General features: G+C 39.2%; 2 protein-coding genes across 9 annotated transcripts in view; one reads left to right on the plus strand and one right to left on the minus strand.

Annotated features, from left to right (window-relative positions):
* Window positions 1-1,843: 1,843 nt before the first annotated feature.
* trdmt1 (tRNA aspartic acid methyltransferase 1) lies at window positions 1,844-20,436 on the minus strand. Of its 7 annotated transcripts, none has more exons than XM_051410259.1 (11): window positions 20,297-20,436; window positions 19,396-19,505; window positions 19,214-19,290; window positions 17,195-17,266; window positions 11,450-11,515; window positions 10,530-10,599; window positions 10,349-10,432; window positions 6,594-6,919; window positions 5,701-5,758; window positions 2,983-3,112; window positions 1,844-2,254 (listed from the first exon to the last, which is right to left on the minus strand). In XM_051410259.1, exons 1-11 carry the CDS (start codon window positions 20,358-20,360, stop codon window positions 2,154-2,156), a joined length of 1,158 nt encoding a protein of 385 aa, XP_051266219.1. In that variant the 5' UTR covers window positions 20,361-20,436; the 3' UTR covers window positions 1,844-2,153. The 7 variants fall into 7 exon arrangements, with proteins under 7 accessions (XP_051266219.1, XP_051266220.1, XP_051266225.1 ...); XM_051410260.1 differs by lacking the exon at window positions 20,297-20,436 and adding an exon at window positions 19,936-20,052; XM_051410262.1 differs by lacking the exon at window positions 1,844-2,254 and adding an exon at window positions 4,988-5,058 and having other exon boundaries at window positions 3,003-3,112.
* The window catches only part of rsu1 (Ras suppressor protein 1), a 61,188-nt gene continuing 56,362 nt past the window's right edge, over window positions 20,244-25,069 (plus strand). The window contains exons 1-3 of one of the 2 annotated variants that reach the window (XM_051410284.1): window positions 20,244-20,376; window positions 21,397-21,509; window positions 23,455-23,505. In XM_051410284.1, the coding sequence (XP_051266244.1) occupies window positions 21,401-21,509; window positions 23,455-23,505 (160 nt within the window). In that variant the 5' untranslated portion in view covers window positions 20,244-20,376; window positions 21,397-21,400. Of the gene's footprint in view, window positions 20,377-21,122; window positions 21,257-21,396; window positions 21,510-23,454; window positions 23,506-25,069 lie in introns of those variants that run through there. The other variant, XM_051410283.1, reaches the window with a different exon arrangement.

Here is a 25,069-nt window from a genome sequence, read left to right on the forward strand (position 1 = left end):
GACTGTTCTAATGGAAGTGCAGAGAAGTGTGTAAGACAACAGCTCTACTTCCTGGTCCCAACTCTGGGTTGTCAAGTTTTAGAAATAAACTTCACCATATTTCTAGATAAGAGAGCCACTCCATCCAAAGAGGGATGGATGCCGTCTCTCCTCATCAGACCAGGTTTTCCCAAAAAGGCTTCCACTTATCAATGAAGCCCACCTCGACAGCCAGCGGTGGAATGACGACATGTGGCTATACATGTCATCACTGGTCATATAGGGCAGGGGTCCAGAAAAAACTATGGAGTCCGACATAGTTTTAGCATAATTACACACCAACTCCACATTAATTTTTGTGACCTCCAATTGGCGTATTCGGGTGTCATTACCGCCGACGTAAATAACTATCTTACTATATTTACACTTATCTTTAGCCAGCAGTTTTAAATATGATTCGATGTCGCCCGCTCTGGCCCCAGGGATACTATGGTCGCTGGCTTCGCTAAATTCACGTTTCTGACTATTGAGCTGCCAATAACCGGAGTGGCTACACGTTTCCACAATCACATTACGTCTACAACAATGATAATGAAAATGTTAAAAAACATTATTTATTTCCATATAGTTTTTTGTTAAAGCCACAGGGAGCCACTGGAGAGGGACCAAAGAGCTACATGTGACTCCAGAATTACAGCTTACCTACCCCTGTGCTAGGAGAATTATTAATGATCACCAGGCCACTAGGCTCCTAAAAAATAACCACTATTATTTTGCCATTTGTCATTCCAAAATCCCCAAAAAGTAAAAAAAACAAAAAAAACTTTGAGTGTGCAATTATTGAACTGCTGCAGGCTCTGTGATGATGGAGCGAGTGTCTAATTGGCTTCACTCCTTTAAACAGAATTAAACTGGCTTAAGTAACTTTGCAGAGCTTTAATTTTGGCAATTTGAGCTACTTCCTTCTGTTAAGCAAAAGGCCAGAATCTGTCATTTCCGCTTGTGGCTAAATTTTATTTGTTTTTATTATGATATGTATTTATTTATTTGCTTAGTTTAGCTTTAATTCAATGTTTGGGAGTACTCTTGGCCCAGGGGAGGTGGGGAGGAATAGAGGGTGGGTACAATGTGGGGTAATGTCTATATAAATGCAAAACTTAACAAACCTTGGTAAAAAAAAAAAAAAAAGCATTACACTGCTAAAGGAATTATACACTTTCTTTTTATATATATATATATATATATATATATATAGTCGAGCGGTTAGAGATGTGGACTACCGCCAGTGAGGGGCAAATAGAACTGCATTCAGTGAGGATCCTTGGGCAAGATCCTTAATGTATCAGGCCTACCTCTGATGTGGCCATACCAGCAGACGCCAACATCATAAAGAAGGAACATGAAAAGGTTGAAAAGTACCAAGGGTTGAAAGAATAGCTGGAGCAGATGTGGAAGGTCAAGGCGAGCGTGGTCCCCGTGGTAGTAGGAGCACTCGGGACAGTGACCCCCAAACTGGGGGAGTGGCTCCAACAAATCCCAGGAACAACATCAGAAGCCGCAGTCCAGAAGAGCGCAGTCCTAGGAACAGCTAAGATACAGTGCAGAACCCTCAAACTCCCAGGCCTCTGGTAGAGGACCCGAGCTTGAGGATGACACAGATACTACCCCAAGAGGGTGAGAGGGAAGGTTTTTTTTTTTTTAATATATATCACACACACACACACACACACACACACACACACACACACACACACACACACACACACACACACACACACACACACACACACACACACACACACACACACACACAGTACTGTGCAAAAGTTTTAGGCAGGTGTGAAAAAATGCTGTGAACTAAGAATGCTTTTAAAAATATAAATAATAATTGTTTATTTTTTATCAATTTACACAATGCAAAGTGAGTGTACACACAAAAAATCTAAATCAAATCGATATTTGGTGTTTTTGCAATGAACAAGAAAAACTAAACAATATCAATACTTACAATCCAATACATTACCATATTGTGTTTTTGTTTTTGTTTTTTGTTTTTTTAAATGGAGCACACCACCATATGCAAAAAGTTGACTTTTTCATGCAGTTTATCACAGTCTCTGTAATATCCAACATTATAGGAAAATAAGATGGTCTCCTCCAGTGTTTCCCAAGTGCTAGGAAATGAGCAGCTGCAGCAGTTTGGTGACCACCACAACATTAAGGCTGTTTCCTAGAACTCTGTACTGCTGCTTGGTAGTGATCTGCTCTGGAAAGGCTGCAAAATAAATGCATTAAAATAAAATTTAGAAAGACGCACAATCCATCCAATAGTGTAAAAAAAAGCTACATTTCACTTCAGACTAGAATATATGAAGTATATGAATGCAATAGTAGTATGTTATTTGGGGCATTTTTAAAAATCCAATTTTGCTTTTTGAAACATGGATGTCCTCCAGTTTTAAACTCTTACTACTCCTACTTTTTACAGATTTTGAGAAGTGACCATACTGCCTGTCTGAAAAAATAAAAGACAGTGGAAGTCAATCACTTAATCCATACAATGATGAAATAATTACAAAATTATGTACAATGTAAAATCAATTACTTTTACAGTAATTTGTATGGCCAGGGTAATTTATATGTAGCAGTTATTAAGAATAATTCACACATTTGAATGTTTCACACAACAACAGAGAACAAACATGAACACAACAGCCATTGCTACCCTTCCTTGGTCGTGCCATTTTTTTTGCTTTGAGCTCCAATAACTGTCAAGCAATCTTATGCCAGAACTTTCTCCTTTCCTGTACTAGATATGCTATGTACTGGGCTCATCTATGTTGAAAAGGTCCAGTAGGTAGGATTTAGTGGCATCTAGTTGCAAATTTAGCTGCAAATGCCCCTATCTAGAGCCAGTGTTTGGTTTGTCCCTTCTGTAGAAACATACAACTACTCATGCCCTCAGCATAGGTAGTTGCAAACATCTGGACATTTTAAACTTACAGAAGCTTTGAGGGAAGCCCATGAGGTTGGCAACTTCTCTGGGAGTAAAATAACGGAGCTTCAGTTTCAATAGCCTCTGGAGTTTCTCCTCTTCACAGCACTGGTCCAGACCCCTAAACACATTCTCCATCTGCAGAGCACACAAAGCTAAAACCTTCAGCATACTATAATAAAAAATGACTGCTGCTCTGATGCTCATTAGGGATTGGTAAAGCTTAGCTGGGATAAGATGTTTTATTATTGATCCACCGTAGGAAAAATTCAAGTTAGGCACAGCAGCACAGAGGAAATGTAGTGCAAATAGCAAATATAATAAAATAAAAACAAAATAAAATATAAAATAACGATGGCTATGTTCAATGAATGGATGACAACAAATTCATTTATAGCTGATAAATTATCGATTAATAATAATTTATTTCAAATTCTTATGCAGAACGTTTGACAGGCTTTATTTTCAAAAAAGCCAATCAATGTTTGTGGTGTTGTTTTTTGTTGAACTGAAAAAAAAAAAAAAAATTACAAAAAGTTATTCTACAAAAATAATTCTAGAAGCTGGGTTAAGGGTCTTACTTAAAGGCACCTCAATGAGGAAGGGGCAAGTGGTGCATTTTACTTTCCCCACCCAGATTTATCCTGCCTGCCACACTGAACTGTTGCAGCTGGCACACCTCTGTGGTCCACACAGAGCGTTTCTTCTGCCAGCCCTATCTTTCTACATACATTTAGTTTGTCTTTGATAAATAATATATGCACATAAACACTACAGAGCTTTTAATCTGAAACAGATACAGGAGCTGTTAATTTAATTTTTGTTTGCAACACACCAGATAAATACATTGGACCTGCAGTGAAAGGTGTATATGTTGCTGGTATAATGTCAATACTATGAACAGATACTTTTCACTGTCTATTTTTGCTTGGAACCACTAATAAAAAAATCTCTTAGGTTGTATAAACCACAGACCTTATTTCAGGCATCTCACCAAAAAAAAAAAAAAACAGAAAAGAAACCAAAACATTTACGGGGAGAGGGAACCTGAGAGGCTCACTTGGTTCTGGGTTTTAAGACTCATTCTTGCAGCACTCAATGTCCTTGGCTATACACACGTGGACAAAATTGTTGGTACTCTTCTGTTAAAGGTCACTGAAATAACTTGACCCTGACAAAAGTAATAGTAAATAAAAATTTACTGAAAATGAACATTGATTTTGAATTGTGGTTCAACAGAATGATTTAAAAAACAAAGTAATGAAACTGGCCTGGATGATTGATGATGGCACCCCTAAAAAAGACTGAAAATAATTTGACCATAGGAACATGTTAAACTAAGGTGTGTCCTGTAATTAACATCACAGGTGTCTTCAAACTTGTAATCAGTCAGTCTGCCTATTTAAAGGGTGAAAAGTAGTCCCTGTGCTGTTTGGTATCATGGTGTGTACCACACTGAACATAGACCACAGAAAGCTAAGGAGAGAATTGTCTCAGGGAATTAGAAACAATATTATAGACAAGCATGTTAAAGGTAAAAGGCTTAAGACCATCTCCAAGCAGCTTGATGTTCCTGTGACTACAGTTGCACATATTATCCAGAAGTTTAAGGTCCACTGGACTGAAGCCAACCTCTCTGGACATGGCCGCAAGAGGAAAACTCATGACAAGTTGAAGAGATGGATAATACGATTGGTAACCAAAGAGCCCAGAACAGCTTCCAAAGAGATTAGAGGTGAACTCCAAGGTCAAGGTGTCAGATTGCATCATCCGTCGCTGTTTGAGCCAAAGTGGACTGAATGGAAGACGACCGAGGAGGACACCACTGTTGAAAGCAAATCATAAAAAAGCAAGACTGGAATTTGCTAAAATGCATATTGACGAACCACAAAGCTTCTGGGAGAATATCCTTTGGACATATGAGACAAAACTGGAGCTTTTTGGCAAGTCACATCAGCTCTATGTTCACAGACACAAAAATGAAGCATACAAAGAAAAGAACACTGTACCTACTGTGAAACATGGAGGAGGCTCAGTTATGTTCTGGGGTTGCTTTGCTGCATCTGGCACAGGGTGTTTTGAATCTGTGCAGGGTACAATGAAATCTCAAGACTATCAAGGAATTTTGGAGCGAAATATGCTGCCCAGTGTCAGAAAGCTTGGTCTCAGTTGCAGGTCATGGGTCAAAACACACAGCTAAAAACACCAAAGAATGGCTAAGAGCAAAACATTGGACTATTCTGAAGTAGCCTCCTATGAGCCCTGATCTAAGTCCTATTGAACATCTGTGGAAGGAGCTGAAACATGCAGTCTGGAGAAGGCACCCTTCAAACCTGAGACAGCTGGAGCAGTTTGCTCACGGGGAGTGGGCCAAAATACCTGTTGACAGGTGCAGAAGTCTCATTGAGAGTTACAGAAATCGCTTGATTGCAGTGATTGCCTCAAAATGTTGGGCAACAAAATATTAAGTTCAGGGTACCATCACTTTTGTCCATGCCAGTTTCATTAGTTTGTTTTTTTAAATGATTCTGTTGAACCACAATTCAAAAGCAATGTCTGATTTTCATTAGTTAATTTTCAGAACATTTTTATTTATTACTTTTGTCAGTTTCAAGTTATTTCAGTGACCATTCAGGGTTTTTCTTTTTTCTTTAACGGAAGGGTACCAACAATTTTGTCCACGTATGTATAGTATTTTTGACGCCCGTACTGAAGCCAAAACCTACCTCTGTTTCCATGCTGCACTGCAGTACTGAGCCAGTTCCCTCCACATACCGCCCATAGCTATGGATGAAACACGTAAACAGTCAAATTAGCATTACTAAGTGATTATTTTAACAGTTATCAACCAACTAGACAGCAAGGATGAGATGGACTATCAAAGAGAAGTGTTTGATTTCACATATTCATCATGCTTTCATTGGTAAACAAAGGTGATTTTCTTTTTAAAATGCAACAACATTCACTCGACATCAATTTGACCTAGAAATGAACACTGAAGTTGTTCTGAATCCACTGGCACCAAGCATTTGATATAACTCCAATACACAATAGTATTCTATATTCTATAAAAGTATTTTTTATTATTGACAAATGTTTTCACAAATTGATTCCGTAATGTACAGTGGCTTTTCGTCTTCTTATAGATTTTGCAAGCATTTGAACAGAGACTTCCAAGCATGTAGGAGAAACTATGGTGGCCATGAAACTCGCAAGAAACGCTTAAGGCCCAATCAAAAGCCAGTGTTTGGTTTGTCCATTCCGGGCTACTGTAGAAACATGGTGGTTCAACATGGCAGGTTCCAGGGATCCTCCTGTAGATTAAACCAGTTCATTCTAAAGGTAATGAAAACACAATGGTACTCATTTTCAGGTGATTATACACTAATGAAAAGATACCTATGATTATTATATTCCATTTTTGCCAATAGATCTTCCTAAATGTTACACACTGGACCTTTATGCAAGGCACATACTGTAGAACTGGCACCAAATAAATGGTTATGGATCAACACTTGAACCAGTTATCTCTTACACATGCTTTGTCTGCAGTTACTTGTACCACATAATAATGAGACAAGTGAAGATAGTGACAGTTAAATGAAGATTTACTACCCACCCTTTGGTAAAGCAGACAGACCTCCTGCATGTGGGCCGAACAATATCCAAGAGCAGAGCATATCGCAGCAGTGTTTTAGGAGGAAGGAGATAATGTTCCAAGATTACTTCCATCTGTGGTTCCAGGAAATCTTGGATCTGCCTGACAGACAGATCATGGTTCTGATTTATCTTCCTTTGGGCATCCATTGTTGTCTCTAGTTTATACAGGACATGACCCCCTGGTATTTCCTCTTCTGGCTGGCAGGTACCTGGATGGGGAGGACCCAGGGCTGTTGGCAGCTCAGCAGAATCACTCTCAGCAGGATGTGGGATGGCATCTAAAATCTAATAATTTATTAATATTAGCCTAGAGGCAGAGGCAGATTTCTCAAAACCTGGAAAAATATGCCAAAACTGTCTCTGTGGCTATGTACCAACAGAGATAAATGAGAAAACACAGTTCTGCTTGAAAGAATTACAATTATATATGTAATTAAAGTTGCAAGCAGCGATGGACGGGACCTCGCACTCCATGCAACTCGGGGCGTGCTGCGGCCGCGTCACGTGCCGTCCTAACACGTGCGAACCACGACATGAAAATCTCACGTAAATCAGCTCAAAATCGCCACGCAGCACTTACTTCCTGTTGCCACTAGGTGGCACTATCACTATGTGTTCAGGGCGGGACTCTTATCACACGTGAAGTTTGGAGCTGATTGGACAATGTACACTCAAGTTATAGCAACTTTGTGTGTTCTGGCGGTACATCAAAGTTTGATGCCACGCCACGCCCTGTAACAAAAACTCACCACAATCAAGAAATATCATCAAGAACAGGTTTACCATTTTCTGACTAGATTTCAGCTTGATCTGATCATCCTACTAGGAGTAGAACATGGAAGTATAAAAAAAATGACATTTCCTTTCACCACTAGGTGGCGCTCTCACTTTTACTGAATATTATCACATAGACGTGTTCAGGGCGGGACTCTTATCAGACATGTGAAGTTTGGAGCCGATTGGACAATGTACACTCAAGTTATAGCAAATTTGTGTTTTGTAGCGGTATATCAAAATTTCCCGCCACGCTACAGACATGCCCCCTCACCACAGTCATCACATATAATCAACAATGTGTTTTGCATTTTATAAGTACATTTCAGCTGGGTCTGATCATCCTGCTAGGAGTAGAACATGAAAGTATAAAACGTGATACTTCCTGTTGCCACTAGGTGGCGCTCTGACTATTACCGAATATTATCACATAGACATGTTCAGGGCGGGACTCTTATCGAACATGTGAAGTTTCGTTGCAGTCGGATCATGTACGCAGAAGTTATGACGAATCCCTCTTTCATGGCGAAGGTGTGAAATTGGATGCCACGGGACCCCACGCCACGGGCACAATGTTGGACGAAAAAAACTGACTGCACTGACCAATTTTGAAGTAGATCCAATAAAACCTGTAGGAGGAGTTAGTTAAAATAGAAGCCCTGAAATGCCAAAAGTGACATCACAGTGTGACATTCTTTCAAAATGGCCAACTTTGACGGCACGCCACGGACACGCCCTTCAACGTACAGTCAAAAAATGAACAGCGTTAATTCAGCACCATTTTGTGACTGTACTGACCAATTTTGAAGCAGATCCCAGAAATTCCCTAGGACGAGTTCATTCAAATGCAAGGCGAAAATTCACCGAAAATGACCACAGACTTAAAATTGGCCAAATTTGAGGGCACGCCATGGACATGCCCTTGAACGTACAGTTACAAATTAAACAGCGTTCATTCAGCACCATGTTTTGACTGTACTGACCAATATTGAAGCAGATCCGATAAATTCCCTAGGAGGAGTTCGTTCAAATACAAGCCCAAAAAGTCAAAATGACCACAAATTAAAAATTGAAATTGCAGACTTCCTGTGGGTTTTGGGGCATGGCTCCAAGAGGCTTTTCTGCTTCTTTTATCATGATACACATCCGTAGCAATTTTCGTACATGTGGGCCTTACGTGTCTTGGGGGCTGATTCTGGGGGGCGTGGCTTAGCCGTTTGGCGGCGCCCATGCACGGGGACAATGTCATATCGGTATTTTTAGCTACGTTTGAATTTTGTGCAAATTTTCATGGCATTTTAAGCATGTTGCAGGGGCCAAATATCGAAGTCCCAGAGGTATAATAATAATTCCTAGAGGAACAATAGGGTCCTTGCACTTATTAGTGCTCCGTCCCTAATTAGAACCAGTATATCTATATATTCTATGTGGTGTATGTTTATCAATTCCATATAGTTATTTTGAGGAAATTAATTGTGTAGTGACTAAATTAAAGAGATTTCTTTGGTACTTTTGTAGGGGCAAAAGTTAATGTACCCTGAGCTGCATTGCTTAAAATGAATAGGTAAACTGGGCATCACTGATTGAAACAGGGCTGCCCAGTTTGACCAAAGTGAACCCATACAGGTCAATCATGCTGAGAGCAGGGCTACACAATTAATCACAATATCATCAAAATCCAAATATGGTGCAATATGCAAATCGTAGAATCAGCAATTTTAATAAAACAAAAATATGTGACAAATGTGTGTATAATGAAGTACTGTAGTGCTGTCCTGGCTTACACATTTTGTTTTCCAGATATGAGTAAAGATAAATGTATATTTGGTAGAACCCAAAGATTTTCACATCATAATTTTAATATTTATTTCAATGAAAATAAAAATTTGTGATGCAAAAATGATCATTCCCACAGTAATTGTAAATCATACCGCAGTGGCAATATCTGTCAAAATATAGTAACTTTGTTTAGCTGGAATGGAAATAGACTTTTCTATGTGGATTTCACACTAATAAGACTGCAAAGATATTAAAGGGATGCTTTTTTAAACAAATAACTTTATTAAAGAATATTAAATATTCTTTAATGTGTTTAAATCGGGGCGGCTGCGGCTCAGAGGCAGAGCGGGTCGTCCCCTAATCGGAAGGTTGGTGGCTCAATCCCCGGCTCCTCCTGTCACATGTCAAAGTATCCTTGAGCATGATACTGAACCCCAAATGGCTCCCCATGCCGTGCATCGGTGTCTGAATGTGTATCGGTGTCTGAATGTGTATGAATGTTAGTTTCTGTTCGATGGACTTTGCCATCACTGTGTGAATGTGTTTGAAAGGGTGAATGTGGCATGTAGTGTAAAAGCGCTTTGAGTGGTCGGAAGACTAGAAAGGCGCTATACAAGTACAGGTCCATTTACCATTTAAATAATTTCAACACATTCTAGTTAACATTGCTGAGAGCTGCCTCTCCTCTCTTACTCTGTGCTGCACAGTATTGTAAAATCACAGCGCACTCTGCTGGATAAACTTTGCAGTGACACAAATATATTTTTCTGCATTACATATCGGATAACATATAACATATAACGCCAATATAAATATGATACCAATATGTTGGTCTGGCTCTTGTGCTTGGTGATCCCCATACAGCACAGGCAGCCAAGGTGGAATTTAAGGGACTGGGTACAAGGGACAAGACCATGCAAAAGAAACATAGACCAATATGCTGCCCACAGCCCATGTGTCAAGATAGCCAGACCTTCAGTTATAGGATCAAACCATCTGAAGCTACACAAATCACAAAATCTTGCAGTTTTGACTCAATTGGCAAATACATTTTTCCAAAGAAAGAGCAATTTGGGTTTTTCCTATTAAAAAAAATGCATCATGACATTTCTTTTTTTTTTATTATTTCATGATATCAGAATAACTGTCATCAAATCTTACCTTAAAACTTGTCAGGGTGCTTGAGTTTTCTGTTGAAATCTTAGCAATCAGGAAATAACGCAGTCTTGAATTTGGGATTCCAACCTAGATTTATGAATACAACAGTGACAAAAACAAATCAGTACTGTTCCACAGTACAGATGTATTTCATGAAGTAAGTTATACAGTGTGCCTTTCTTACACTTGTGGGTGAAACCATGATCTCCTGGAAAGTGTATCCACATCCCATCAGTGTTTTCACCAAACGTTCCCTGGGCAAGAGAAGCATAATATCATATTATCATTCGTAATAAATTACGAATGATAACAAGTCATCGCTGAGAAAAGGGAAGGCCTATGAGAGTTGTTTTCCATTTTAAATTAGGAAAGAGATTTATGTACTGAATATATTGAAGACAGAGAGACTCAGTACAAGATTCTTCACAAGCTGCACATCAACCGTTACCTTGCACACAATAAATTGTTCCCTTTCAACTCTGTGCATTAAGTGCTTTTCCGATGGGGGATTTATTTCCATCTTCCAGATTCTGGACATGCATTTCCAAGGAAATTGGATATTTAAAATAAAAATGTTGTCTTTTGTCGGTGTTGTCTCTGCATCACATTACAAACTCTGAGAAGCTACTTTTGGTTCCTTGAAAGTGCATATTGCACAACTGGATCAAAGACTTGAAATTGAGTAAAAAAAAAAAAAAATTAAATAAATAAAAAAAAGAATAATAATATAAAAATCACAAAATTTGACTTTTTTTTTTTTTAAAGTCTAACTTAGCAAAGATGCAGATGATTTGAGAGATTAAAATGATGAAAGACTAATTAACATACTTGTTTGATGTGTTCTGCTGTATAGTAAGTATACTTTACAACTGGAAAGGAGTAAAAACTGGTGCCTCTGCTCATGTTTTGACATTTTCCATAAGTACGATTATTTTGGGTACAGATATAGTGTTAATCATGTTAGATATAACTCATCATTATACCACATTAATCCTCTGTAAACCATCAAGGTAGGACATTTAAAGAAATTATTTCAATCCTATCCATCACTGACAGGGTGACCTTTCGGACCTTGTGGTGTATCCTTGCTGTCTCCATCGTTACCTTGCAGAGGAGGTCTCAAAGCCTTTCACATTCTCCAGCAGGATGAAGCGGGGCAGCTTGCTCAGCCTGGTCACACATCATCATATATCATTTGGGAAAAAAGGATAAGAGAGTTCACTGACAGAAACCATGCCAACATATCCATCCTCAGGCCACGACAGAGAGAACAGACCTGGGGCTTCAGTTAGAAAGCTGCTCAATTTAATTGGCTTTATTGGCATGATGTTTTGATTCAAACATTTTGCCAAGGCAAATATGAATACTGTACAATACAATAATACAAATACTATTAATACAATGAAATTAAAGATAACAGAAGATAAAAAAACTAAATTGAAAAAAATAAATAAAAACGAAACAAAAACAAAAACAATCTTACATTGAAATCAGTCTTGATGTGTGACATGCAGTGATAAATTATCCTGCCAGTTCTACTGTCCTGTTGTGTTCTCCCATCAGGGTTTGAATCAGTCGCTGTTTTGGGAGGGTCAGAAAGTCTTTGAGGAAGACATTTTCTCTAATTTCTTTGTATTTTGAAAATTACAGGACAAGCTCTCCCAGCTCACTTTGCCTGACTCCACCTGCAGGTGGATCACAGACTTCCTGTCTGACAGGAAACAGCACGTGAAGCTGGGGAAAAATGTCTCTGTCTCTCAGACAATCAGCACCGGATCCCCCCAAGGCTGCGTTCTTACTCCTCCACTTTTCTCCCTGTACACCAACAGCTGCACCTCCAGTCACCAGTCCGTCAGGCTCCTGAAGTTCGATGAAACCTCCCTCATTGGGCTCATCTCTGGTGGAAATGAGTCTGCCTACAGATGGGAGATTGACCATCTGGTAAACTGGTGCAGCCAGAACAACCTGGAGCTAAACGCTCTGGAAACAGTGAAGATGGTTGTGGACTTCAGGAAGAACCCAGCCGCAACCGCCCCCATCATCCTGTGTGACTCCCCATTTGACTCTGTGGAGTCCTTCCACTTCCTGGATACCATCATTACCCAGGATCTCAAGTGGGAGCTGAACATCAGCTCCCTCACCAAGAAGGCCCAGCAGAGGATGTACTTCCTGTGGCAGCAACCTGCCAAAGACAATGATGGTGCACTTCTACACCGCCATCATCGAGTCCATCCTCACCACATCTATCACCATCTGGTACGCTGCTGCCACTGCCAAGGACAAGGGCAGACTGCAGCATATCATTCGATCTGCTGAGAAGGTGATCGACTGCAATCTGCCATCCCTCCAGGACCTGTATGCCTCCAGGACCCTGAAGCGTGCAGGCAAGATTGTGGCTGACCCCTCCCACCCCGGACACAAACTCTTTGAAACACTTCCCTCTGGCAGGAGGCTGCAATCTATCAGGACCAAAACCTCACGCCACAAAAACAGTTTCTTTCCGTCTGCAGCTGGCCTCATTAACAAGGCCCGGATCCCCCACTGACACTGACTCTTAAACCCACCCTGTATATACAGTATGCATTACATTAATGCACTCCTGTTTTTATGTACAGTTTTCTTATCTTTATTTATTTATATTTTAAAAGTACAAAAGTACAAACTTATTTTTTGCGTGTGATTGTTGTGTGATTTGTTTATTTTTGTGCGATTTTATATTTTATGCACTACTGCACCAAGACGAATTCCTCGTATGTGTAAAAATCTACCTGACAAGAAATCTGATTCTGAAATACAGAAAATAAATTTCAGTTTCAATTTCTCCTGTTTCACACTAATTTTTTGAGTATTCACATTTAGTCAAGTCGTAAACTCTGATAGAAAAGTGATAGAAAAGACCATTGTGCCAAATCAAATCAAATGCCTTCTTGAAATCAACAAAATTTTCCTTTATTTTTTTTGGTGTACATGTTTTCGATTAGAGTATGGAGAGTAAATATGTGATCTGTTGTTGAGCAAGGTACGTTTTATCAGTCTGTTTTCTGGGAATAATTGACACAAGCAGAAACCAAAAAACAAGCCGTTTTTTAGTTTTGTCAAAAAAACGAAAATCAAAAGGTCAGCTCGCCTCGTTTTTTGGTTCACTTAACAAAACAAATTTACCACTCAATATCTTGTTTCAGTAGGTGGGCGGGTCCTCTGATTGGCTAGTGTGCTTCGTTGCCCTGTGCTCTTCAAAATAAAAGTTCTTCCGTTTGATAATGTCGACAAAAATACACAGTCAAGACTGACACGGCTTCAAATAACAATAATATTATTCTTAATCATTTGAAAATGAGAACTTTTGAAGTTATGATGACTTCAGTGCAGTTGATGTTTAGCCACAAGGTGGCGCAGTTATAACATGACAGCTGAACATTGCGCATCTATTGACCTTTATCCATTTACAGTAAACAATTTATTTTTTCTTGTTGAAAGATATTTTATATTGTTTTCATATTATTATTTACTGACGGTGATTACAGAATGCGAGTGTGTGTTATATTGAAAGCGAGGCTGGGTTTGCCTATGAATATAGGCTACAGTGAGTTTTTTAAGGTGCTATACAAGCAAATCATAATGTCTACTCTGTGCAGTGACAAAGAGTGTACAGTAACCTACTTCATTCAATATTGAATAGGCTACTGTAGCCTACACTATAAACAAATGGTTTTGCTCTTTGCTCAGTGCAGTTGTGACAGTCATTTTAACATGTCAGCAGGCAAGCTTCACTCATTCCAGGATGTATTACGCTTTGTCCTATTTGTTTTTCAAAATATTGCAATGTTATCTTTATATTTGGTTGAATTAAATCTTTTCCACAGGTTCCAAAAAGAGTTGTGGTCTCTTGCTTTTTAGATTGTTCCGATCAATTGATCATCTGTGTATTTAGCCTTCTTTTGGTTGATCATTTTCTTCTATTGTTTAAGGCTTGTGTGGTTTTCATGGCGTGAGGCTTTGTTTTCAGGGTCATTGTGTTTCTTGTTTGACAGATTACTGAGATGTTTTCTGAGAAAGGAACATTCATTGTTAAACCATTGTTCTTTTGCTTGTTTTTTGATTGATTTGGAGTTTGGTCTCTTCATATTGGACTCTCAACAGTTTCAAGACTGATTCACTATTTTTCTCTATTTTTTCAAGAAGAGTGTGATATGGTTGTGGTCTGACATGGGATGTTGTGGTAAAACTGTGAATGCATTTATGTTTCCTGGATACACATCCGTGATTGCATAATCAATTACCCTATTTCCCAACACAGAGCAATACGTGAACCTGCCCAGGGAGTCTCCTTGTCTTCTACCATTAACAATGTACACACGTGGACAAAATTGTTGGTACCCTTCCGTACCCACAATGATCACTGAAATAATTAGAAACTGAAAAAAGTAATAACAATAAATAAAAATGTACTGAAAATTAACTAATGAAAATCAGACATTGCTTTTGAATTGTGGTTCAACAGAATCATTTTAAAAAACAAAGTAATGAAATTTGCCTGGACAAAAATGATGGTACCCTGAACTTAATATTATGTTGCACAACCTTTTGAGGCAATCACTGCAATCAAGTGATTTCTGTAACTCTCAATGAGACTTCTGCACCTGTCAATAGGTATTTAGGCCCACTCCTCGTGAGCAAACTGCTCCAGCTGTCTCAGGTTTGAAGGGTGCCTTCTCCAGACTGCATGTTTCAGCTCCTTCCACAGATGCTCAATAGGATTTAGATCAGGGCTCATAGAAGGCCACTTCAGAATAGTAAAATGTTTTGCTCTTAGCCATTATTGTGTGTTTTTAACTGTTTTTTGGGTCATTATGCTGTTGGAGGACCCATGACCTGCGACTGAGTACGACAGATTTTTTTGCCGGGAGCAGACGTGTCATGTTAATGTGTTTCCCATTAGAGTCGCAGAGAAACAAGATTTCTTTGTATGTTGATTTCTTGATTCTGTTGTTAGGCTGGTGGTCAGCAGAGGTGTGTCCATCTGTTTCTGAGGGCTTTGGAGGGGTAGGTGGGTCAAGAAGCAGAGTGGTAGAGGATATTAAGGAGGTTTGGGGGTGGGAGGAGAGGGTTGTCATCAGAGGGAGGGGAGATGACATCCGAGGGACATAAAGTAGGAAGGTTAGTAGAGTGTTTCCCTGGTTCTGCTTTGTTTGATGCAGGTGATTTCCTCTCTTATTGTTCGGATAATCATCCTTAGAGACTAGTTATCCTCCTCCAGCTCTCTCATGACCTGTTGCAGTTATCTGATTTGGTCCCGTTGTTGGAGGATCAGAGTGGTCTCAATTTTTGGTTGATCATCTGTTGTTTTTTGATGCAGAGGGATAAGGACTCCACGAATTACCTCTCCAACGCTGAAAGGCCGTCTTTGAGAGTCTTTAGATTGTTGAAGAACCTTGGGGTGGTTTCAGGACTGTGAGTGACTGAGGGGTTGTTTGATGTGGGGAACCTTTCCGTCTTGTTTAAGCTGTTTGCCTCCAAGTGCGTTGAGCTTTCCTTTTCTTTCTTCTCAGACTCCTCTTTCATGCTCTGGCATAAGTTATCTTAGGACACTTTTCAAATAGAGCAGGTCTAGACCGAACTCGTTCTAACATTTACAGAGACCCAACAGTACCACCATGAGCAAGCACTTGGCAACAGGGGCAAGGAAAAACTGCCTGTTAAGAGGCAGAAACCTAGGACAGACCCTTCGGCTCTAGGTGGGTGGTCTTCTGCCTCGACCAGTTGGGGTGAGAGAGAGAGAGAGAGAGAGAGAGAGACAGAGAGAGAGAGAGACGGTTACACAGCAACAGCAAGAGTAGCAACAACCACACTAACAGTAGATGATGAAGTTAACAGAAGTTAACTTCAGTATGGTAGTTTAGCGTCTGCTTTTGATCAATCAGTGTTCTGTGGCAGTTCGGCAGTCAGGCTGTTGTTAGCTTGCTAGCTAGTAGTTGCAGTTTCTTCTTTATCTTTTGGCTCGTAGTTGATGCAAATTCCTCTGTTTTTCTAAACAGTATTCCACACTGATAATATTAATTGTTGTCGTACGTCACATTGTATCTCATCTACTTCACAATGAGATACACCACACATTAAAGAGTATAAGTCAAGAGTGCATAATTTTCAGGTTCTAGAAAAGATACATCTTAGTAGATATAGTAGATTGTACCATTTTTTCTTTAAAAATGTTTTCAACCTGACTAAACTCTACTAAGTACTCATATTACTTTCACTAAAACAAAACTGGACTGTAACAAAGTAAATAAAGTAGAGCGGATTACATTTCATTGTACATACAACCCTGTGTTGTAGAAGAAGTAAATTAACCTTGATATGAACTGTGATTTTTAAAAATAACACAAAATAATTGGATAATAATTACATAACAATGTTATAACAACATTTAATTAAGAATTCGATAAATGTGGGTAAGTTACTATACCTCTGGCAATAACCCTATCTAAAACTGGAGCTGTCTGAGGTAACGTTAGCTTTACAAACTGACAGGAGAAGCAGACAACTGTTCATAGATCAGACCTGTTCCTGGATTGTTTATGTCAAGACTCCCTTGGATGGTCAAATACCGAATGATGTTTCCTTCTCAAGGAAACCCTCTTTGGCTACAAAGTACAGATATACAGAGCGCAAAGCGCTAATACCAATACAACAGCCCAGAGTTTCATTTAGCAGTTTCATTTAACCTGTTAAAAGTATAGGACAATAATGTAGTAATAATTAAGAACAGCCAATTTTGATTTTGATACAAAAAAAAATTCACATTGAGACAAACCCAAGGGTAATAAAAGCTTAAATATGGAGATTTAAGACCTTGGCAGAAGATCAAGGATGTAGAGGAAGCTCTTAGTTCTGGGGTCAGAAATGTCACCCTTAAGTCCTATCCTACAGAGAGAAAAACATAAAACACAGATTTCAGTGAAAAGACAGCCTTAAATTTAAATATATTAGTAAAAACACAGAAAAAGAACAAGAGCTATACAAAAAAGGTGCAAATAAAGCAGACGAGTGCAGCACTGCTGCTCAAAAACCGAAACTGAATCTGGTTTGATTATCACTAGCTGGACACACCGTTTTCCCAGTGAGTCTGAGCTTAGGACGTGCAACGGTAGGTGTACTGTGTCATTTCCAGTTACTTCCTGCTCCTGTGTACAGTGTTTACTGCTGTAGCTCTGTCCAGTGAACGCTAAAAAGTAACTGTTTCACTCGTTACAGCGTTTTTTTTACCCACTTAACATTTAAACGTAGACTGGTTCTATCTAAGCACTAGGAGCTACTTCCTTCTTTTAGCGACTTTTCGCAACAAAAAAGTTTTTCACACGCTAGCTACACTAGCAGTAAGCAATGGCGTCTCCCTGTCCCTCTGCTCTTTCCTGCTCAGTGTATTAGTTGTTTACCTATTCCTCTGCCTTTAGCGGTAATGGTACCTGTATTAAGTGCAGTTTATTTACTGCGCTGGAGGCGCGGCTTAATGAACTAGAAGCACGGCACCGCACCACAGAGAAATCTTTAGCCGCAATAGTTAGCGAGCCCCCAGTAGTCGGTGCAGAAAATGATGTGGGCTTCATAGATAACTGGCGGACCTTCTGGGGAAAACCTGGTCTGATAAGGAGAGACGGCTCTCTTATCCAGGAATATGACAAAGTTTATTTCTAAAACCTGACAGTCCAGAGTTGGGACCAGGAAGCAGAGCTGCTGTCTTACACACGTCTCTGCACTTCCATTAGAACAGTCACCCACCCAAATCCCCATAGAGACTGTGTCTGTCCCCCGACCACCTAAATTATTTAAAGAAATAAAAACAAGAGGGGATAAACATAAGAACCTAATAAAAATTAAAATTAACTCCTCAGTAGCACAAAATAAGAGAATGAAATGTGGGCTGTTAAATATCAAGTCTCTGTCCTCTAAAGCTGTTCTAGTTAATGAATTAATATCAGATTATGATATTGATTTACTTTGTCTTACTGAGACCTGGTTGTCCCACGAGGAGTATATTAGCCTAAATGAATCCCTCCCGAGTCATATTAATACTCACATTCCTCGAGGCACTGGCCGAGGAGGTGGAGTAGCAGCCATATATGATTCAAGCGTTTTAATTGACCCTAAACCGAAACAAAATTATAATTAATTTGAAAGCCTTGTTCTTAGTCTTTCTCACCCTGGACCGTACTCTGATTTTCTATCTGAATTCTCAGAGTTTTTATCAAGTTTAGTCCTTAAATCAGATAAAGTAATTATTGTAGGTGATTTTAATATTCATGTGGATGTTAACAATGACAGCCTTAGTAATGCATTTGTATCATGTCAGAGTGTAAATAAACCAACTCATTGTTTTAATCATACTCTTGACCTCATTCTATCATATGGCATTGATATTGAACATTTACTAGTCTTCCCACATAATCCTTTCCTATCTAACCATTATTTAATAACTATTACTAGATTCCATCAGTGTAATTTAATGCCATGTCTGAATATAACAGAGTCTCTCTCTCTCAAAAATATATGATACTGAAAGAGAATTGTATAAAAAGTTGCTAAAAATATCAGAAAAACTCAAAATTCATCCAAATAACTAATTCTTCATTAATTCCATCAAATATGGAACTTAGTCAAGGGCTGTCAGAGGTTGGGAACCACTGCTTTAGTTTATAAGCACATACCTATAAAACTAATGATATTCGAGCCTCAGCTGTTTTTTTAAATGCTAACCACCAAGTTAAACACTCGTAGAGCCTATCGACGTTTGACTATGGCTGACAACCGTCCTAGGCACCAGTATATCTAACCCTTACTGAGGTTCTTGTGTTTAAAACACATAAGACCTACCTGGTGAAAGGCTGGCAAGGAGGGCTCATCAGAATCATGTCAAAAGATAATTTATTGAAGTCATCAAGTGTTATGCCCTAAAAAATAATTAAAACCAGTTTTTAAAAGTTATAACAATACCGCATAAGAGTCAATTGCAGGGCAATGGATGGAGGTTTGATTCTTTCTCCACTGTCACCCACCTCAATGGTCTTGTTCCAGAGACAGGTGTCGGGGAAATTGTGCCTGTAGATTTGATTGGCTGTGGTATTTATGTCGATGGCAGCTACTACCTGGGAAGGTATGCCACTCTCTGAAGGAAGAAAAAACATAAAAAGCTACAGATGAATATTTTCTAGATATTATTTTGCTGTTTCACTGATAGCACATTGTCATCTAACAGGATATCTATCAGCCACATCTTGTGGATGTTAGGGGATGGAGTTTTCATGGAGACGGTTCAGATGAGAACAAAAGATTTAATTACCAAGTAAGCAGGGTGAGAAACCAAACTAAGTGACATCTGTCTGCCTACTAATCTTCGTTTCATTTTAGCAGACAGTGTCATACCTTAGTTTTAGAAGTATATGAAAATGATGTGAATCATATGCAATGGCCTTTAGTCACCAGATCTCAACCCAACTGAACACCTATGGGAGATTTTGGACCGACGTGTTAGACTCCATCACCATCATCATCATCATCATCATAAAACACCAAATGACCAAACAAAACATGCATACTCAGCTGCACTAGAGATCTGCAACCCCTCACATCAACCTGCCCAGTATCAATTATCATCCTGACTGGGAGGAGCGAAGGCGCGAGCGAAGCGAGGATACACGGGAGCACCCCGGCTGTTCCCCGAACCCCGAACCCGTTTAGTCTACGAGTCTGCAAGAGCGCTTCTAAAGTCCGGAAACTTGGATTCAGACTGTCCGTCTTGGCTGCAGCTTTTTACTCTACAACCGACAACCGAACAAGGAAACAGACTTCTGGATGTAGTTTCGAGCACGGTAACCCGCTCCAATGGAGGACAACGTGACAGAGAAAATACTCAGGCTGGTTTAAAAGAAGCTCAAATTAGTATATATCGACGCTTACCATTTAGAGCATAATGCATCCCTCCTATCCCACTGTAAAGCTCGAGAACCCGCAGATTCGCCATGGCACATCCACAAACTGTAGGTATTACAGTGCTGTCGTTCTTCTTCTCTATTTAGGGAGGTTTATGGAGTTTGGCAACAACCATATACTGCATTAGCGCCACCAACTGGATTGGGACTATACGACAGTTTATGTTGTCTACTTAGAGCCATTGAGATATCCTAACGGGTCTGGGTCTATATTAGTTATATTATTATAATAATATCAGCCCCTCCTTATTTGCATATTGTGTTGTATTTGACGAACCTTGGAATGAGCCTCAACAATCAACAATCTTTCACGACTTTGATTTTTTTTTGTTCAGGCTCAGTGGATTCTTGCAAATGCCATTAGGAGCACTAGGGGAAGCTAGAGGAACCCGGTCAACGTCTCATGTAACCTAATACTGTAAGGATATGGTGGAAATTTCAAATATGATGAATTTTATTTTTTAAATAAAAGTGTTTTGCTCCTCCATATAAAATTGCAGTGCATATTATAGAGTTGGCCTTTGAGATGTTAGCGGAGCGAAACAACAAAGAATAAATAAACAATAAAATAACAATCCGTCTGAAAGGTGGAGGGCTCCGACGGAGTACTTTCTTGCTTCCTTTATTTGTGTTGTGACTACTCATTATCAAAATTATTTTTAAGGAAAGTTCAGTTCGGAATCTCTTCCGAATGTGAACAGCTGGTGAACACCATATATAAAGTCAATGGCTGGCACACAGCTTGGTGCAGTTTGAGTAGCCCTCGTGGAGGTGTGGCTGAACTCGTCTACGAACCGGAAGTATCCTATTATGGCATGGTGGCTCTCACATAAACTTCCGGTAGGGTGTGAGCTTGAAGCGAAGTCTCAACCAAGAATCAAAAGGCTAATAAAGGCTGTTTTTCTTTTCCATTCCTCTTTTCCAAACGGTAAACGTCTTCAGTATTTGTCCCTGTGCCACGTACTCGTGCAGCTCAACGTGTTGTGCTTGTTTGTGTCGCTCTCCTTTAATGTTACTATGTACGAATCCAGACTTTTCTAACTAAACGCTGTACTTTTGTTGAATCAGTAAAATGTCCAAGTCTTTGAAGAAGATAGTGGAGGAGAGCCGGGAGAAGAACATCCCAGAGGTGGAGATGTGCGACAGGGGCATTTCGAACATGCTGGACATCCCAGGACTATGTAAGAGAATGACTTCCACTTATTAAGCATGTTATCATTACCGCCATTATGCTTTAGTTTTTCATGATGAATCCTCAGAATGTGTCGGATCAAACAAACGCAGCGATGGCTCAGTGGGGATGACACCGCAGCTCGCCTCTTCTGCAGTGTTGACAACTTCCCCAATAATCGTTAGTAGTCGGTAATCACACTCGCATTCAACTTTATTATTCAAATAGGCCTTTGTTTTACACACACAAGGGATTTACTCTCAGTGTACTTAGGCTTTATGGTGAAAGCAAGTAATACAGTAAAGAAACCTATATAATGGGCAGACGTGGGAAGTATCAAAGTACAAATACTTCGTTGCTGTTGTTTTTTTATCAAATACTTTTGAAATTTATTTTTCAAATATCTCTATCTGCACTACATTTTCAGGCTTATTACTTTAGTTTTAAAAGTCCCGTGTGTGGGATTTAGTGGCATCTAGCAGTGAAGTTGCAGTTTGCAGCCATCTGAATACAGCTCAGCCTATTACTCTACAGAAGGGGCGAAAAGGCCATTTCTTAGGCTATTTGGTTTGTCCATTCTGGGCTACTGTAGAAACACGTTGGTTTAACATGGTGGCCTCCTTGAAAGAGTACCCACTTCCTCTGTAGATAAAACCAGCTCATTCTAACCTAACAAAAACCCAATGATTCCTATATTCGGGTGATTATTCGTTCATTAAAACATACCTTTTAATATTATATAATAATAACATTATAAAGAATTTTATTGTGTTGATTTTTATTTTGCATTACTGCACACCTTCTAAAAATCAAGTCTACAAACAAACAAAAACAAGATACAAGACGAAACACACCAGCGAGGGAGACAGTTGTTTACAGTCCACTGTGTTTTTTTGTTTTAGTGGTTAGTCACTAGGGATACCTTTTTTTTTTTTATTTTCCATGAGAACAATAGGTAAGGAATTTTATATCTTCCTCCTTTTTCTTGCTCCAGTATTTCCACTATGCAGACCTTCGATACATTTTATAATATATTCTTAATGGATAAAATGAGTAACCTCTAATGATGGCTGTGGCTCAGAGGAAGAGCCGTTCGTCCACTCACAGAAGGTTGTTGGTTCAATCCCCGGCTCCTCCCGCCACACGTCGAAGTGTCCTTGAGCAAGATACTGAACCCCAAATCGCTGTGTGTATGTGTGTATGAATGCGTTAGTTTCTGTTCGATGGGCTTTGCCATCACTGAGTGAATGTGGCATGTAATGTAAAAGCGATTTGAGTGGTCGGAAGACTAGAAAATACACGTACAGGTCCATTTACCATTTAATGACAAGTTAATACAGTGTGATACTGTAAATGGTTGTATCTCAAGAGCTTTACAGAGTAATATTACATACTTGGTACCATTGGATTCAGAACAACCTTAATAGTATAATATGTGCTTTGTTCCAGTGTAAATACTATTAAACATCTTGATGTTTTTATAAATACATATATTGACAAAATCAACTTTGTCCAATTAAGCAATCAAAATTCGTCATTCGTCAAATGCCATGGGGCTTTTCCTTTGAAAGATAAGGGTTTAGTGGCATCTAGTGGTGTAGTTGCAAATTGCAGCTCACTTGTTTTTCCTTGCACTTTTCCAAGCACTCCTTCTGGGCTACTGTAGAAACATAGTGATTCAACATGGTTACTGCCACTGAAGTTCTGTCATTTTCAGGTGATTATAATGAAAACATACCTATGAATAGTATATCCTATTACTGCTGATAGATCCTTTAACATAGCATAGTCATTAGTCATTAAAAGGTTAGTAAAAAAGTGGCAATTCGTAAGAAAGTGACTTACTGCAAGTATATTACAGTCCTATTAATATTTGATGTACCAGTAAAATCCATGTGTTAACAAACTGAGTCAGTTGCAGTGCTGTGTTGACTTGATGCTCCATGTCGTTTCAGTCACTCTGTCTAACATCACTCAACTGGTCCTCAGCCACAACAAGCTCACAGGTAAGCTGCTCTCTTCCTCCTTTGCTCTCTGTCAGACACCAGCTCAAACTGTCAGACAGCAGTGAATTGAGTGTGTGGAGGTACACTGGCACGGAAGCTGTGTCACACAATATTGTAACTGTTGGTTTTAACCATTGCTGTTGGTCTGTAAATGAAAAGCTAAATAATTCACCCTGACCCTTATTTTAGACTTAATGAAAAATGTCTTTTTAAGCCTTTTTTGACTCATGCAGAAACCATTTGTACAAACATATTCATTCTAAGGTGGGTTGTATGACTGATTTAGGAGAACTTGCAGCATTCACCAGTTTTCTCTTAGGCACAAACACAATTTTTTTTTTTATCTTGCTGAATAGTAAAGTGTGTGTGTGTGTGTGTGTGTGTGTGTGTGTGTGTATATAAATGTGTGCTCCATTATGCACAGTTGGCATTCATAATTTTTACACAGAAATATCTGAAGTTAGAAGTGTTGCTGAAGCTGACGTGCCACAATTGTATGAACCCACCATACCAAACAAAAGTAAGATAAGAAAACAAAAAAGTTCTTGCATGAGGTCCATTGTTCTATTAGCTCGTTGGTTGTTTTAACTGCGTACTTTTATAATGCAGGACATGGCTGTTTAGGCTATAGTTTGTGTTCAGGTCTTCACCATTGGTATCATGAGACTGATGTTTTACACCAGAGCAAGCTCCATTGAGAGAGTGAAGCTAAGGTAGCCACAGTGTTCAGCTATAGTCACAGTCAGTTACAGTTACAGTTTGCTTATGTTGTAAATATGGCAGCTCAAGTACTTTTGTCACAGTTTTTCTGTTTCCTCTGGAATAGGAAGTATGTGGATATTGAGTGGACATCTTCAATGACAACCTTTTAGAGTGAAGTAATGATGTTTTGCACCAGCAGAGGTCACTACAGACCCATCAACATACTCACATTAACCTGTGTTTTAACTGTGTTATGGGAGAACTTTATATTATCTATCTGTGTATCTGTCTGTTTGTCTGTCTGGCTCTATGACCCATTTGAATAGCTTGATTGCTAATTATAAAATGTATGTTACAAGGTAAAATACTATTTTTTTCTCTCCTGCTTCCCTTATTTTCTGGGATAGCACAGCTGGTAGTAAAGTATGACACTTAACCATGAGTGAACTTTAAACCATTGAAACTCATACAGTAGGTTTACTACACAGTGATAAACCAGTTTCCCCCTTCAATCCAGTCTTTCTTTTGTGAATTCAAACAATGAAGGTCTGCTAATTAATCACCACTTCACTAGTTTTTAGATCAATTTAAATTCTGTTTTCAGGTTTCAGTCGAAAAAAGACACTGAGACTAAATACAATATGTTGAGGTGAACATTTGATTTAAATTTTATTTTTGTCTAACTGTTTTTGGAAGCACCTTTTCGTCAGCGCTTGCTGATTAAGTGACACGTTTGCCTTCTGGGATGTTTTCTAATCGGCTGCTGGAGATGAAAAGATTACACACATCTCACTCTCTCAGGTTATTTATAGCCCAGATCAGACAGAAATGGGGACAACATAATTGGCGTAGTTACCCACCT

Source organism: Dicentrarchus labrax, unplaced genomic scaffold (assembly GCF_905237075.1).
Source record: "Dicentrarchus labrax unplaced genomic scaffold, dlabrax2021, whole genome shotgun sequence".
NCBI lineage: Eukaryota > Metazoa > Chordata > Actinopteri > Moronidae > Dicentrarchus > Dicentrarchus labrax.

Coding starts and splice junctions, on each gene's coding strand:
- trdmt1 (XM_051410259.1), bottom strand. CDS start 20,360: ATGGCGAATCTGCGGGTTCTCGAGCTTTACAGTGGGATAGGAGGGATG. Junction 19,291..19,395: donor TCTGGAACAAGACCATTGAG/GTGGGTGACAGT, acceptor ATTATTTTTTAG/GGCATAACACTTGATGACTT. Junction 10,433..10,529: donor TCATGGTTTCACCCACAAGT/GTAAGAAAGGCA, acceptor TCATAAATCTAG/GTTGGAATCCCAAATTCAAG.